The 11,274-nt window shown below is 60.5% G+C and overlaps 1 protein-coding gene across 1 annotated transcript in view; it reads left to right on the top strand.

The window, feature by feature from the left end:
• SEZ6L (seizure related 6 homolog (mouse)-like) overlaps nucleotides 1-4,993 on the top strand; it is a 38,726-nt gene extending 33,733 nt beyond the window's left edge. The window contains exons 10-17 of the mRNA XM_010582261.1: nucleotides 490-686; nucleotides 1,978-2,172; nucleotides 2,297-2,488; nucleotides 2,727-2,921; nucleotides 3,667-3,699; nucleotides 3,850-3,964; nucleotides 4,225-4,327; nucleotides 4,659-4,993. Of these exons, the coding sequence (XP_010580563.1) occupies nucleotides 490-686; nucleotides 1,978-2,172; nucleotides 2,297-2,488; nucleotides 2,727-2,921; nucleotides 3,667-3,699; nucleotides 3,850-3,964; nucleotides 4,225-4,327; nucleotides 4,659-4,688 (1,060 nt within the window). The 3' untranslated portion in view covers nucleotides 4,689-4,993. The remainder of the gene's footprint in view (nucleotides 1-489; nucleotides 687-1,977; nucleotides 2,173-2,296; nucleotides 2,489-2,726; nucleotides 2,922-3,666; nucleotides 3,700-3,849; nucleotides 3,965-4,224; nucleotides 4,328-4,658) is intronic.
• The last annotated feature ends 6,281 nt before the right edge of the window (nucleotides 4,994-11,274 follow it).

The following is an 11,274-nucleotide window of genomic DNA, read 5'->3' as shown; positions in this document are numbered from 1 at the left end:
GGCCGGGCCGGGCCGCTCCCGCCCGCCGGCTCCCGGGGAGGGCCCGGCCCGCTGCCCTTCCCAGAGCCGCAGCAAAATGGGGGGGCTCCTTCGCGGTGGTCCCGGCCTTTTCCAGGCCGTGGGGTCGGGCCCGGGAAAGCGGGTGTCGGCCCGGGCCGGGGCTCCGGCCGCCCTGCCTCACGGGTGGTGGGGAGGGCTCACCCCTTCCTGAGGCTCCCGGAGCTCTCTCAGCGGGGAGGATGGAGCCGGGCTGAGTTGCGGGGTTGCCGTCTGAAAAGCAGCACTGCCGACCGGCTGGGGACAGGCCGGCGCTGGCCAGGGCTGCCCGGGGATGGGGACGGGACCGGGATGGCGACGGGGACAGGCAGCGAGGCAGGTTCGCCACGCTGCAGTGCCGGGGCAGGGGCTCGCCTCGCTTGAGCCCGGCACCCTCGCGTCCTGCCCGGGCTCCCTGCCCAAGGTGCTCCGTAACCAAGCTCTCCTTTCCAGCCTGAACCTCACCAACAGTGACATCCTCACCGTTTACGATGGGGACGAGCTCACCGCTCGCATCCTGGGGCAGTACGTCGGCAGCAGCGGTCCCCAGAAGCTTTACTCCTCCAGCCCCGACCTCACCATCCAGTTCCACTCAGACCCTGCCGGGCTCATCTTTGGGAAGGGGCAAGGATTCATCATGAACTACATAGGTAGGGAGACCGGGGTGCTGGGCGCATCCCCTGCCCTGCCACTGCAGTGCGGGTGGGGACCGCGACACGCAGCCGGACCACGTTGTCCAGGTGCCGGGCTTGGAAGCGGGGAGAATTGCTGTGACGCTGACACCAGCACTCCTCTCCACATCCCACTGAGCTGCACAAACCCCCAGCCCCACTGCAGGCCTCTGGGTCAGTCAGTTCTGGGGTATCCCTGTACATCTCCCCTCTTCCAGGCTGGTTCTGCAGGAGGGCAGCAGCATTTTTGGTCCTTGTTAGCACTCGTCTGGCCCAGTGCAACTGCAGAGCAGAACAGGGAGAGAAAAATTGCAGGAAAAAAGGGGTGCAGGATCCACATGCGTGCACGCACACACTGTCAGGCATGAAGCTGATGGTACTCGGGCACTGCAGCAAGATGTCCTCCTAGGAGAGGTCACTGAAGCCTGGATGGGCTCCTGAGGTGGATATTTCCAGCTCACAGCTCCTTGCTCTGGAGAGACTTAGACTGCATCTGGAGCCATCTGTTTGCATCATCCTTTGGTGCAGCCATGTCTGCCAGAAAAGGGTGGCTGATGCCCAAGGAAGGGACAAGGACTGGGAAGGGCACTTCTTCCCCACAGCTGCCTGCGGTTTCGCTGCCTACCTCTCCCCCTGCCTGTCTTCCCCTGGCAGACTTCTTCCAAGCGTGTTTTCTTTCCACTGCTGACAGTCCCAGTTACAACAGAGAGCAAGCTGCAATGCAGATCACCTGCAAGGCTGCAGGTCCCCTCCTCGGTGCACTGCAGTAGACGCGGCCAAGCTCAGCTGTGGGCACAGCGCTTGGTGGGCATGGACACAGGGCTGGGGAGAGCAGGGCAGAAACCCCTCACCAGAGCAAACCAGCTGTGATGTGATTGCGGCATTTGCACCGCTCCTCTCTTGCGCCTGCAGCCAGAGCTGAGCCTGGTGTTCCCAGGTTGCTCTTTTTGTCCTGACCCCAGCAAAGACACTGCCCTGTTTTCATCAGCACAGCCCTCCACCTGCTCTTAGGGTCAGGGCTGAGGAGGCTTCAAAGAGCCCTCGTTACCCACTGCTGCCCTGCTGCCCCTTCCCTCTGCCCAGGGGATGCCACCTGTGGACCGGGCTGCTGGCTGTGGCCATGCCGTTTGCGGTGCTTGGGGCTGGAGAGTTCTCAGGGAGGGACAGGCACTCGGTGAAGAGCTGAGTGTCCACGTGCAGCGGCTCTGAGGAGGGCTGTGCCGCAGGGTCTCACTTGGTGGGTGACAGCCAGCATCTCTCTTGGCTGCAGAGGTGTCCCGCAACGACTCCTGCTCCGACCTGCCCGAGATCCAGAATGGCTGGAAGACCACGTCACACACGGAGCTGGTGAGAGGGGCTAAGATCACCTACCAGTGTGACCCGGGCTACGACATCGTGGGGAGCGACACCCTCACCTGCCAGTGGGACCTCAGCTGGAGCAGTGACCCCCCCTTCTGTGAAAAGAGTAAGTGCCCCAACCAATGTGCCGGTGTCCCCATTGCATCCCCGTGACCTACACCACTTTGTAATGGCTGCCGGTCCCCGCTGCTGTGCCGGGGCTCCCCACTCAGAGGGCCTCTTTTCCCCAGTTATGTACTGCATGGACCCGGGGGAGGTGGAGCACTCGACCCGCCTTATCTCCGACCCGGTGCTGCTGGTGGGGACCACAATTCAGTACACGTGCAACCCCGGCTTTGTGCTGGAGGGCAGCTCGCTGCTGACCTGCTACAGCCGCGAGACAGGGACACCCATCTGGACCTCGCGGCTCCCGCACTGCATCTGTAAGTTTGGGCAGTTTCTCCTGCTCTCCCTGCACCTTGGCTTCTCTGCTCAGGGGTCCCAGGAAGCTCTTTCCTCTGGCTGAGACCTTCCCCAGCTGTGTGGGGTGGTACAGAGCTTTGAGCTACCTGAAAGCGGGATGGGGTGAGACCTTAGGTGCTTCCCCGCTGCCGCCCAAGCTCCTTCTCTCCCTCGGCAGCCCAAGCCCTGGCGCTCACCCTGGGACATGTTCCCTTTCAGCTGAGGAGTCGCTGGCCTGTGATAATCCAGGACTGCCGGAAAATGGCTACCAAATACTTTATAAGCGCCTCTACTTGCCAGGAGAGTCCCTGACCTTCATGTGCTATGAGGGCTTTGAACTCATGGGGGAGGTTACCATCAAATGCATCCTGGGCCAGCCATCCCACTGGAGCGGACCCCTGCCCATCTGCAAAGGTAACAGCGGGGGTGGTTGGGGGTTGCAGGGACAGCCAATGCCTCTGTCCCCAACCCGGGACAGCCAGGGGACCTTTGTCTGGCTGCAGACCCCCAGCGTTCTCTAGCTGGGACCTAAACTCATCTGAGACCTGGGTGCTTTTCTGGATTTGTGCTGAGCAAGCTCTGCTGCCCCAGGGAGGGGGAGCAAACCCTCTGGCCACTGTGCTGGCAGCGTGGGGCGTGCAGGACGGGCCTGGCCGCTCACTTGCTCTTCTTGCTTTGTGGCTTCCTGGAGCGGTTTGCCCAGGCTCAGCAGGGATGCTCTCCTCAGGCACCTGCTGAGATGGGAGAGAGCTCAGCCCCAGGAAACCCCCTAAGCACTGCTCTAAATAAGGTCTGGGTTTAGTGCGCTTTGTGGACACAGGAGGACCCTCCCGTTGCCACCAAGCTGCAGGGATGAATTGTTCTTAATTACTACTTAATGAGAATAAGTGGAGACTTTGTCTCTTGGGCAGTGGGGCTCTCTGGAGGGTACCACCACCCCAGGCAGAGCCATCCTGCCAGTGTCTCGCTTGCCTGGCCCGCTCAGTCCCATGCATGCACTTACAGAGACAGAGATCTTATTGAAAGCCAAAATTTTGCAGCGTGGCTTGGGACCAAACGGGGCAGGGAGACCCCAGGCCTGGGCTCCCCACACAGCCAACAGCTGCCGGCACCCAGTCAAACCCAGTTATGTACCAGTAACTCTCCATTTCTCTTCCAGTGAATCAGGACAGCTTTGAACATGCTCTGGAAGGTGAGTGACATGCATTTGCTGGATGAGCCCTGTGCAGGGCCCTCAGCCAGAGCCTGTGTGGAGCCCAGGAGGAGGGAGGGGAGAAGCAGAGGCAGAGAGGGGATCACAAGGTGCTTGCAAGTGCCAACATAATAGATCTTGTCCTTTTAGTAGCAGAAGCTGCTGCAGAGACATCGCTCGAGGGGGGAAATATGGCCTTAGCCATATTCATCCCAGTGCTGATCATCTCCTTGCTGCTGGGAGGAGCATACATCTATCTCACAAGGTGGGACGTGCAGTCGGGCTGGGGGGCTGGCGGCAGAGCCCCATGGGGACATGGCCAGGGCTGGCTCAGCATCGCCGTGCCCTTGCTGGCTACATGCCCCAGGCACGGTCCCGGGGAGCTGGGCACCAAGTTCCTGCTCTGGGGTCCCTGGGGTGCTGGTGGGGAGCCGGGATTGGGGGACATGTGGGAGGACGGGGCTGGTCATGCTTTGTTTTGGGGTTGTGCCATGCAGCACAGTGACTCTTGTGTCTGCCCCGCAGGTGTCGGTACTACTCTAGCCTCCGCCTGCCCCTCATGTACTCCCACCCCTACAGCCAGATCACGGTAGAAACGGAGTTCGACAACCCAATTTACGAGACAGGGGTGAGTCCTGCTGCACCCATTCCTCCCTGGGGACCATCCTGATGGGGAAGCAGGGGTTTTGCCAGGTGTGCAGCAATAGGACAAGCCCAGCCATCCTGATGTGGGAGTGCTGAGTAACAGGGTGGGAGGCTCCATGCCTGCCGGTCGCTCCCAAGGGGCTGGGTGGGCTCCAGCAGGCAGGAGGAGGCAGAGGGGGTTGTGGGGTCCTGGCAGGGAGGGCACTGCTTCCCCCAGAGCTAAACGACCCCCGGGTCCTCTCTTGCCACCTGGGAATGGGAAGATTATCCTGAAATGCAGCTGCTGCCCTCAACTGGCTTTTCCTTCTTTTCAGGAAACAAGAGAATATGAAGTTTCAATATAAGGACAGTGGTAAGAGAGTCTTCGGCTGCGAACTTAATGTGCTCTCATAGAACTTCCTCAGTAACTAATCCAGAGACCACGTGGAGTTTGGTTGGACCCCTGGACCTGCTGTTGTCTTTCCTTTTGCCTCTTTATTGAAGATTTTACTGTTTTCTTCACTGTATTTATTCTATTTAAACTGCGATAGGTGTGCTGCAAAGACCTGGGCGCAGGCAGCAGCGGGAGCCAGGGCAGAGCCGGGTTCCGGTGAGGCCAGGGCAGCACGGGGGCACCCGCTGTCCCCCCTCACATAGCGGCGTGTCCCCCGGCACTGCCCACACACACGCAGGGGGATTTTTGCAGTTCTGATGTTGTTAAAAATTAAAAATGTCTCCATTGCAAGAGCCTGCAGTTGATTGCTGGTAGCTGAGAGAGGGGCAGGGTTTGCCACAGGGTCCCACCAGTGCTGCCAGCCCTCCCCGTCCCGCAGCTCCTGGCTCCCCTCGCCCCGAGCGGGAGCTGCAGCCGGGGGCTTGGGGCCTCATGTGCCACCGGTGCAGGGACCATCCTTGCTGCGGGGAAGCGGAGCGTGGCTCAGGAAAGCTGCCAGCCGGTGCAGAGCCCATGCTTGCCGCACCGGGGAGCACAGGACGGCCTGGCATGCATGAGGTACATGCCGCTTTCTTTTCCCACTTTGCTTTGGATGCTGGAGAGGCAGCAAGCCAGGACTCACAGCTCTACAGAGAAGCATTAACCAGTGACCCCCAACAGGACACTGCCGGGGAGCCATGGGAAGCCCCCCTGCAGCAAAGGGGAGCTCCACAGCCGGTGCCTCTTTGCTCACGCCAGTTGTTCTTTACTAACACTTACCATGACCCTTGCCAGGAACACCCTGGTCCCGCTAATGGCCGGAGGTCACCCCTTGCACCCCAGTAGCATCTCAGGGTAAGCAGGACAGACTGGGCTCCCTGCCACCACTCCCGCCAGCTGCAGAGCTCCCCTTCGCTGCAGGAGGGTCCGCTGCCTACCCCCCGGTGTGTGGGCAGCCATGCCGGCACGACACAGGGCAGAGGTGGGTCTGCAGCTCCCACCTGTAGCCCCTGGGACTGGCACCTCACTGGGGCTTGCAGCTGGGCAGGAGACGGAGAAGGGCAGGGGATGAAGGCGGAGGTTTATTAGGGAAGGAAAGGCAGGCAGGCAGGCAGGCAGCGTGGCCAGGCTCCAGCACAGGAGACCAGCCCGCAGGGAGCAGAACAGGAAGAAATCAGCCCATCAAAGCTGGTCCCACTCCAGGTGAACCCCAGTTTGAGCCTCAGCGTCCTCTGTGCTCCTTCGCTGCCTTCACCTTCGGGGACACAGACCCCAAAGGGCCATCTCCTCCCCGGGCCGCCCCTGCCACCAGGCTCCCAGCCAGGCCCTGTGGAGGGCAGCGAAGCCACCAATGTGTCCTCTGCTGCTGGTGTCTTTCTTTTGCCCTTGTAGAACAGCAATTGTAACCACGAGAGGCTGGTTCAGTTTCGGGATGGTTAGTGCATCTCTGCAGTGTACAGCTGAGACTTAGTTTTTTTCCTTTAAAAACAATGAATGTGTGTTTGTAATTTGTAAAGTTAAAAAAAAAAAAAAGAAAAAAAAGAAGAAAAAAATGTGCCAAAAATGTACTAAGCATTTCATTTCCCTTCATACATGTCTGTTTTTATAAGAACAATGTGAAAATTGCTGGGATTAAATATTTTTGAACATGATAAATTACTTCCGTGGGAAGCTCTAGCATTCAGTATAACCTCAATACAAATTGTTCTGTATTTTTGAATGTCTGAAATAAGTTTGCAGAGACTTGGTCCTGTGGTGTGGCCTGCTGCACAGGTGCAGGGGCTGCAGTAGTGCAAGAGAGGATGAGCGCTGGGCACGTCGCACTCCTCGCTGCGGGATGGTGGCCTGATGACTCTGGCTTGGCTCTGAGTGTGGTTTCCAGGGGTCAGATCCTGCCCTGATGCAACCCCATAGTGTCCCCGTGCTCCCATGGGAAGGAGCCTGCCGAGCCCTGCTGGGACATGGGGTGAGCTGGTACGGTCCTGGGGACATCTCTCCTCTGTGGGATGCCCCGTGGGAGCCAGTGCCAGCTCCCCCTGCACCCTCCCGAACCCAGCCTCACCCCTTCCCCGAGAATCACCCATGCTAGCCCAGCCGCAGCGATGCCTCATGGGGTGGGTGGGGGTCTGGGTCCTGCCCGGAGGCACTGGGACCCCAGTGGAGACCCCAGGCCATGTCACGGAGGATGTGCAGAAGGTTTGGGGGAGCCCCTCTAGTACAGCCCTGCAGGGCAGGGGGCCTTCGGGGACCCATCCTGCCTGTGCTCTGTTTGTCCTGATGACCCATGACCATCACCTGGCAGCTCCCATGGGACACATGCCAGCTGGGGCAGGGCAGCCCCCCAAATTCACAGGGAGAACTTGGCGGCGGGGCTGCTTCACTTGCCTCCAATACGGCTCCACACCAGCCGCATCCTGCGCTGCTGCACTGCACAGCGGAGGAGCACGGCTTGGCTCGGGGAAGATCTCAGGGCTGGGTGGGAAAAATCCTCCCGCTGCTGCCTGGGAGTCTCTCGGGGCTGAGGTTCTCCGGTGGGGGCTCGTCTCTGCCCCCTGCCCGCAGGACATTTCCCCCGAGCAGCCCTCCGGGAGCCAACGGGGCCCTGCCACATCCCTGGGGAACAGGGAGTATGAAACGCATCAGGCGTGTGCAGGGCAGGGTCCTGCATGGGGGGACCCCCCGGGTGCCTGTGGGACGGCCCCGAGCACGGCCCCGCTTTGGGAGCACTGTGGCGGGATGGCAGCTGTCACTGGCTCACGGAGGGGCAGGGCCACTGAGAGATCCCAGGTTAAATACCATTCCCCGATGCCTGATGCCTGCAGAGTCCCAGGTTTCCCTGGCAGTGGCAGTGGCAGTGGCCGGGAGGGACAGATGGGGATGCACAGCCCACCCAGCGCCCTGGGCATCCGCTGCCCTGCCAGGAAACCCGGGCCCTCTTGTGCATCCCTGCGCCTCCCCACATGAAACAATAAAATAATCCTGCGCTCTGCAAATGTGCTTTTAAAAAAGGTTGTGATATGGCATAAGATAATAGCTTTGTTTAGCAGCTGTCAGGCTAATGCACAGGGGGGCGAAGGAGCCAAGGCTCTGATGCAGAGCATTCCCGGGGGAGGAAGCTTGGGTTATTTTTGGACAGAGATTGCAAGAGAATTAAAATGAAGGGGGAAAAAAAAAAAAAAGATCTTGATGCTGCCGTTCCTCCTCGGTGACGTAAAGCAGGAGCCAATCTCTGGCCTCGCGCTTTGTGCCGCGGATTAAGCTTTGTCTGGGCGCAGCAGCCACAGCCATTACCCACCTCTCCCCTGCCACGGGTGCGAGCAGGAGGATGCAGCGTGCTCGTCCCCTGGCAGTCACGTAGCCAAGGGACCCCTGCACCCACCCAGCCGGGCTTGGGGACGGAGCAGCTGGGACCCCTCACCTCCTTTCCAGCCACGCTGCAGGATGGCGAGGCAGCGCATCCCTGCTCAGCCCCCAGGGATGCTCTGCCCCAGTGCGGGGGCTCGCGCTCCCCCACAGGATTTCATGCAGCTGTTTGGCTGGCTGCATTCCTGCACCTTCCCCCGTCATCGGGTTATTTCTCAGCAGGAGCCAAAAGCAGCTTGGGGGGAGCCGTGCCAAGGATGGAGGGCTGGGACAGTGGCTGGCCCCCAGCCCCCCGCCTCTGGTAAGGGCTTTGCTCGGTGCCATGAGGCAGGAACCGGCCGCGGGGTGCCCACAGTCACTGGTGTCAGCAGTGACAGAGCCCTGGGGCCGGTGCTGGCACCCTTCAGTGCAGAGTTGGAAAACAGCAGCAGGGTGGTATATGATTAAAGAGCTAAAAGTGGGGGGTTCAGGGCTAGGCTGGCAGCAGAGCGATGCCCAGAGGCAGAAATGCTAAGGGAGGGACGCAAGGCTGAGTGATGAAGCCATGCTCAGAGGATCCTGCACATTTCCTGGGCATAAGCTGCTCTGGCAGGGACTCAGGGAACAGGAGCCTGCGTGGTGCAGGTCTCCTCAGCTCGAGGAGCACGGGGAGGTCCCCTCTGGGATCACTGTCCCAGCTCCAGCCTAAATGCTCTGGGAAATCCTGGCCCTGGCAGACCACAGGCTTAGTTTTGGCTGCAGCCCCGTCCTGGCAGCAGCTCAGGGAAGGACACGGGGCGGTGTCTGCCCCAGGAGTGCATCTCTGGAAAAGCAAGAAGGAACCACTGGAGCCAGGAGGCTGCCACACAGACAGGGCTCCTGCCAGGGTGTCACTGGCAGAGCTGTGCCAAGAGCATCCCAGGGCTGTTCCCAGCCCTTCTGCTGTGGGACGGTTCCTGTGCTGGCTCTTGCTGCCCTCTTGGCCCCTGCCAGACCCTTGCCATCCCTGCCTCAAGCCCAGTGACCCTTCCTGGTGCCCAGGTGCTGGCAGCGGGCCTGGGCTCACACCTCCATCCCACAGCCGCCCCGTGGCTGTAGGCAGCAGCGAGGTGGGAACTGCAGAGGCAGGGCTGCGGGGTGGGTGCTCGGGGTGCTCCCCACAGGCTGGGGTCCTGCTTGCACCGCTCCAGGGGATCCCAGCCGAGCCATCCCAGCCCCAGAACCTGCCTGCCTGACTCACGGGAATGACATCTCCCCTGAGCTCCCCAGGCTGGGTGAATCACCTAGGCCAAACAAGAGGAGAGGAGTTGGTAGGGCAGAGGAGGGACCTGTGGACCACAAACCCAAGAGGAGGCTGGCAGCAGGATTAACTCTCAGGGCATCCCTGTCGGCCCCTCAGAAGAGCACAGAGCAGAGGCATCGGGTCCCTGCACCCTCAGCGTGGGGCAGGCACGGGTGGTGCAGGATGTGTTGCAAGAAACCTCTGTGCTGCATGCTGTGGGCTTAGTATTATTGGGGAAATGCACTTCAGGGAGTCAAGATGAGACCCCAGTCCTTCAGATCTCCAGTTCCTCCTCCTCTCCCCAGAGCTGTGGGAAAGCTGCGCAGCAGACCGGTTGCTGGAGCGGGTGCACTGCTGAGAAGGGGGTTGCTGCGCCGGAGCGTGAAGAGCACCAGGCGACACCCTAAAGGCAGAGGAAAGAGAGGGGCAGTTCCTCCCGCAGAGAAGAGACGAGGGGCAGAGCTGAGGAGCAGGGCCTGGAGGAGCCCCACAGGGAGCAGAGAGCAGAAGGCAGACGGAGGGGAGAAAGGATGGGAGAGTCCAGAGCCCAGTGCCAAGAGCCAGCAGACTCTGACTGCCGACAGAAGGATGCGCTGTCTGCCAAGAGCAGGCAGGAGGTGCGGGCTGAGGCTGAGCTGGGTCTGGGAAAGAGCAGGAAGGAATAAACTCACCCTCCTTTCACCCTGCAGCACGCAACGCTGCCAGGGCCCTGCAGGAGCAAACTGCAGGGGGGCTGCATTGGGGAATGTGCTCCTGGGAGCACAGGGAAACAGCAGGAGAAGGCAGGAGGCAAGAGACAGAAAACAAGGTGCATCTTAGGTCTGCAGTAGCAGGGGATGAGGTTGCTCCGGAGCAAGCACACACACCTGAGGGGCTGAGAAGAGCATCCCTTCTTTCACTTCTAAAACCCAGCTTGAGCTGTGATGGGGGGGAGGAGACGCAGGCTGGCTACCTGCTGCACACAGGCACCGGATGGCAAAAACTGCAAAACAAAGCAGGGCTTCCCCCGCGCTGGCAGCCGTGACACGCGTCCCACGCAGCAACCCGTGGCACTGTGCCACAGGGCAGGGCAGCGCTGCCAGGGCTTTGCCTGCACCTGGGCTCTGCCTGCAGTCAGCTCAGCCCAGCAGCTTATCTGGCACCGGGGGAACTGTGGAGGGAGGGCTGGACCATTGGGGCTCCTGGGGCCCCTGGATTTGACAGGATTCACTTAGGTGAATGGGAAATGGGCTGGTGAGGAAAAAAGCAAGCAAGCAGGAAGCAGAAAGGCTCAAGACAAAGTGTTTCTCCACCAGCACTTAAGAGTTGTTAAGGGGCACCACAAATTGCTAAAAATTTTACTTCCTCTACAGCCACCTCTACAGCCAACCGGCAAAGCTGGTCTCCTCTTTTCCATAGGGCCAAAGCCTGGATGCATGCAAGGTCAGCTTAGAAAAGGAACATTTTGTCAGCCCCCTTGGGCTGGCTGAACTAGCTGGAGCCAAGCATGTGTGGGGCAGCTGCACTTACAGTCTGTCTGCTCCAAGTGCTGATCTGCTGCTGTTAGACACGGCCATGGTCTGCTGGGGCTCTGCAGCTCCTGCACCCGCTGCCTGGGGGCTCTCAAAGGGAACTCCCAGGATCTGAAACTGCCACGGCCCAGGAACCTCAGCCCCGACACTGCCCACAGCTGAGGGAGGAAGCGCCTCCGAGCAGCGGGAATGGGAACAGGAGACACCAGCAGACAGGTTGTCATTTACCAACCGAGAGACCCTCCAAACTGGAGGGGCAGGAACTGGCTGTGAGCGGGGGGCAGGGGGGGCTCATACACTTCTGCCACCCCTGGGAGTGCCCACATCGCTGGCGGCTGCCTCTCCAGGTGGCCCCCAACCCCCAGGCCAGCATGTCCCGCACC

Source organism: Haliaeetus leucocephalus, unplaced genomic scaffold, assembly GCF_000737465.1.
Source record: "Haliaeetus leucocephalus isolate CR32 unplaced genomic scaffold, Haliaeetus_leucocephalus-4.0 Scaffold840, whole genome shotgun sequence".
In the NCBI taxonomy this organism is placed as follows: Eukaryota; Metazoa; Chordata; class Aves; order Accipitriformes; family Accipitridae; genus Haliaeetus; species Haliaeetus leucocephalus.
Note: the sequence above shows the minus strand (reverse complement) of the source record. Positions and strands in the feature narration are given on the sequence as shown.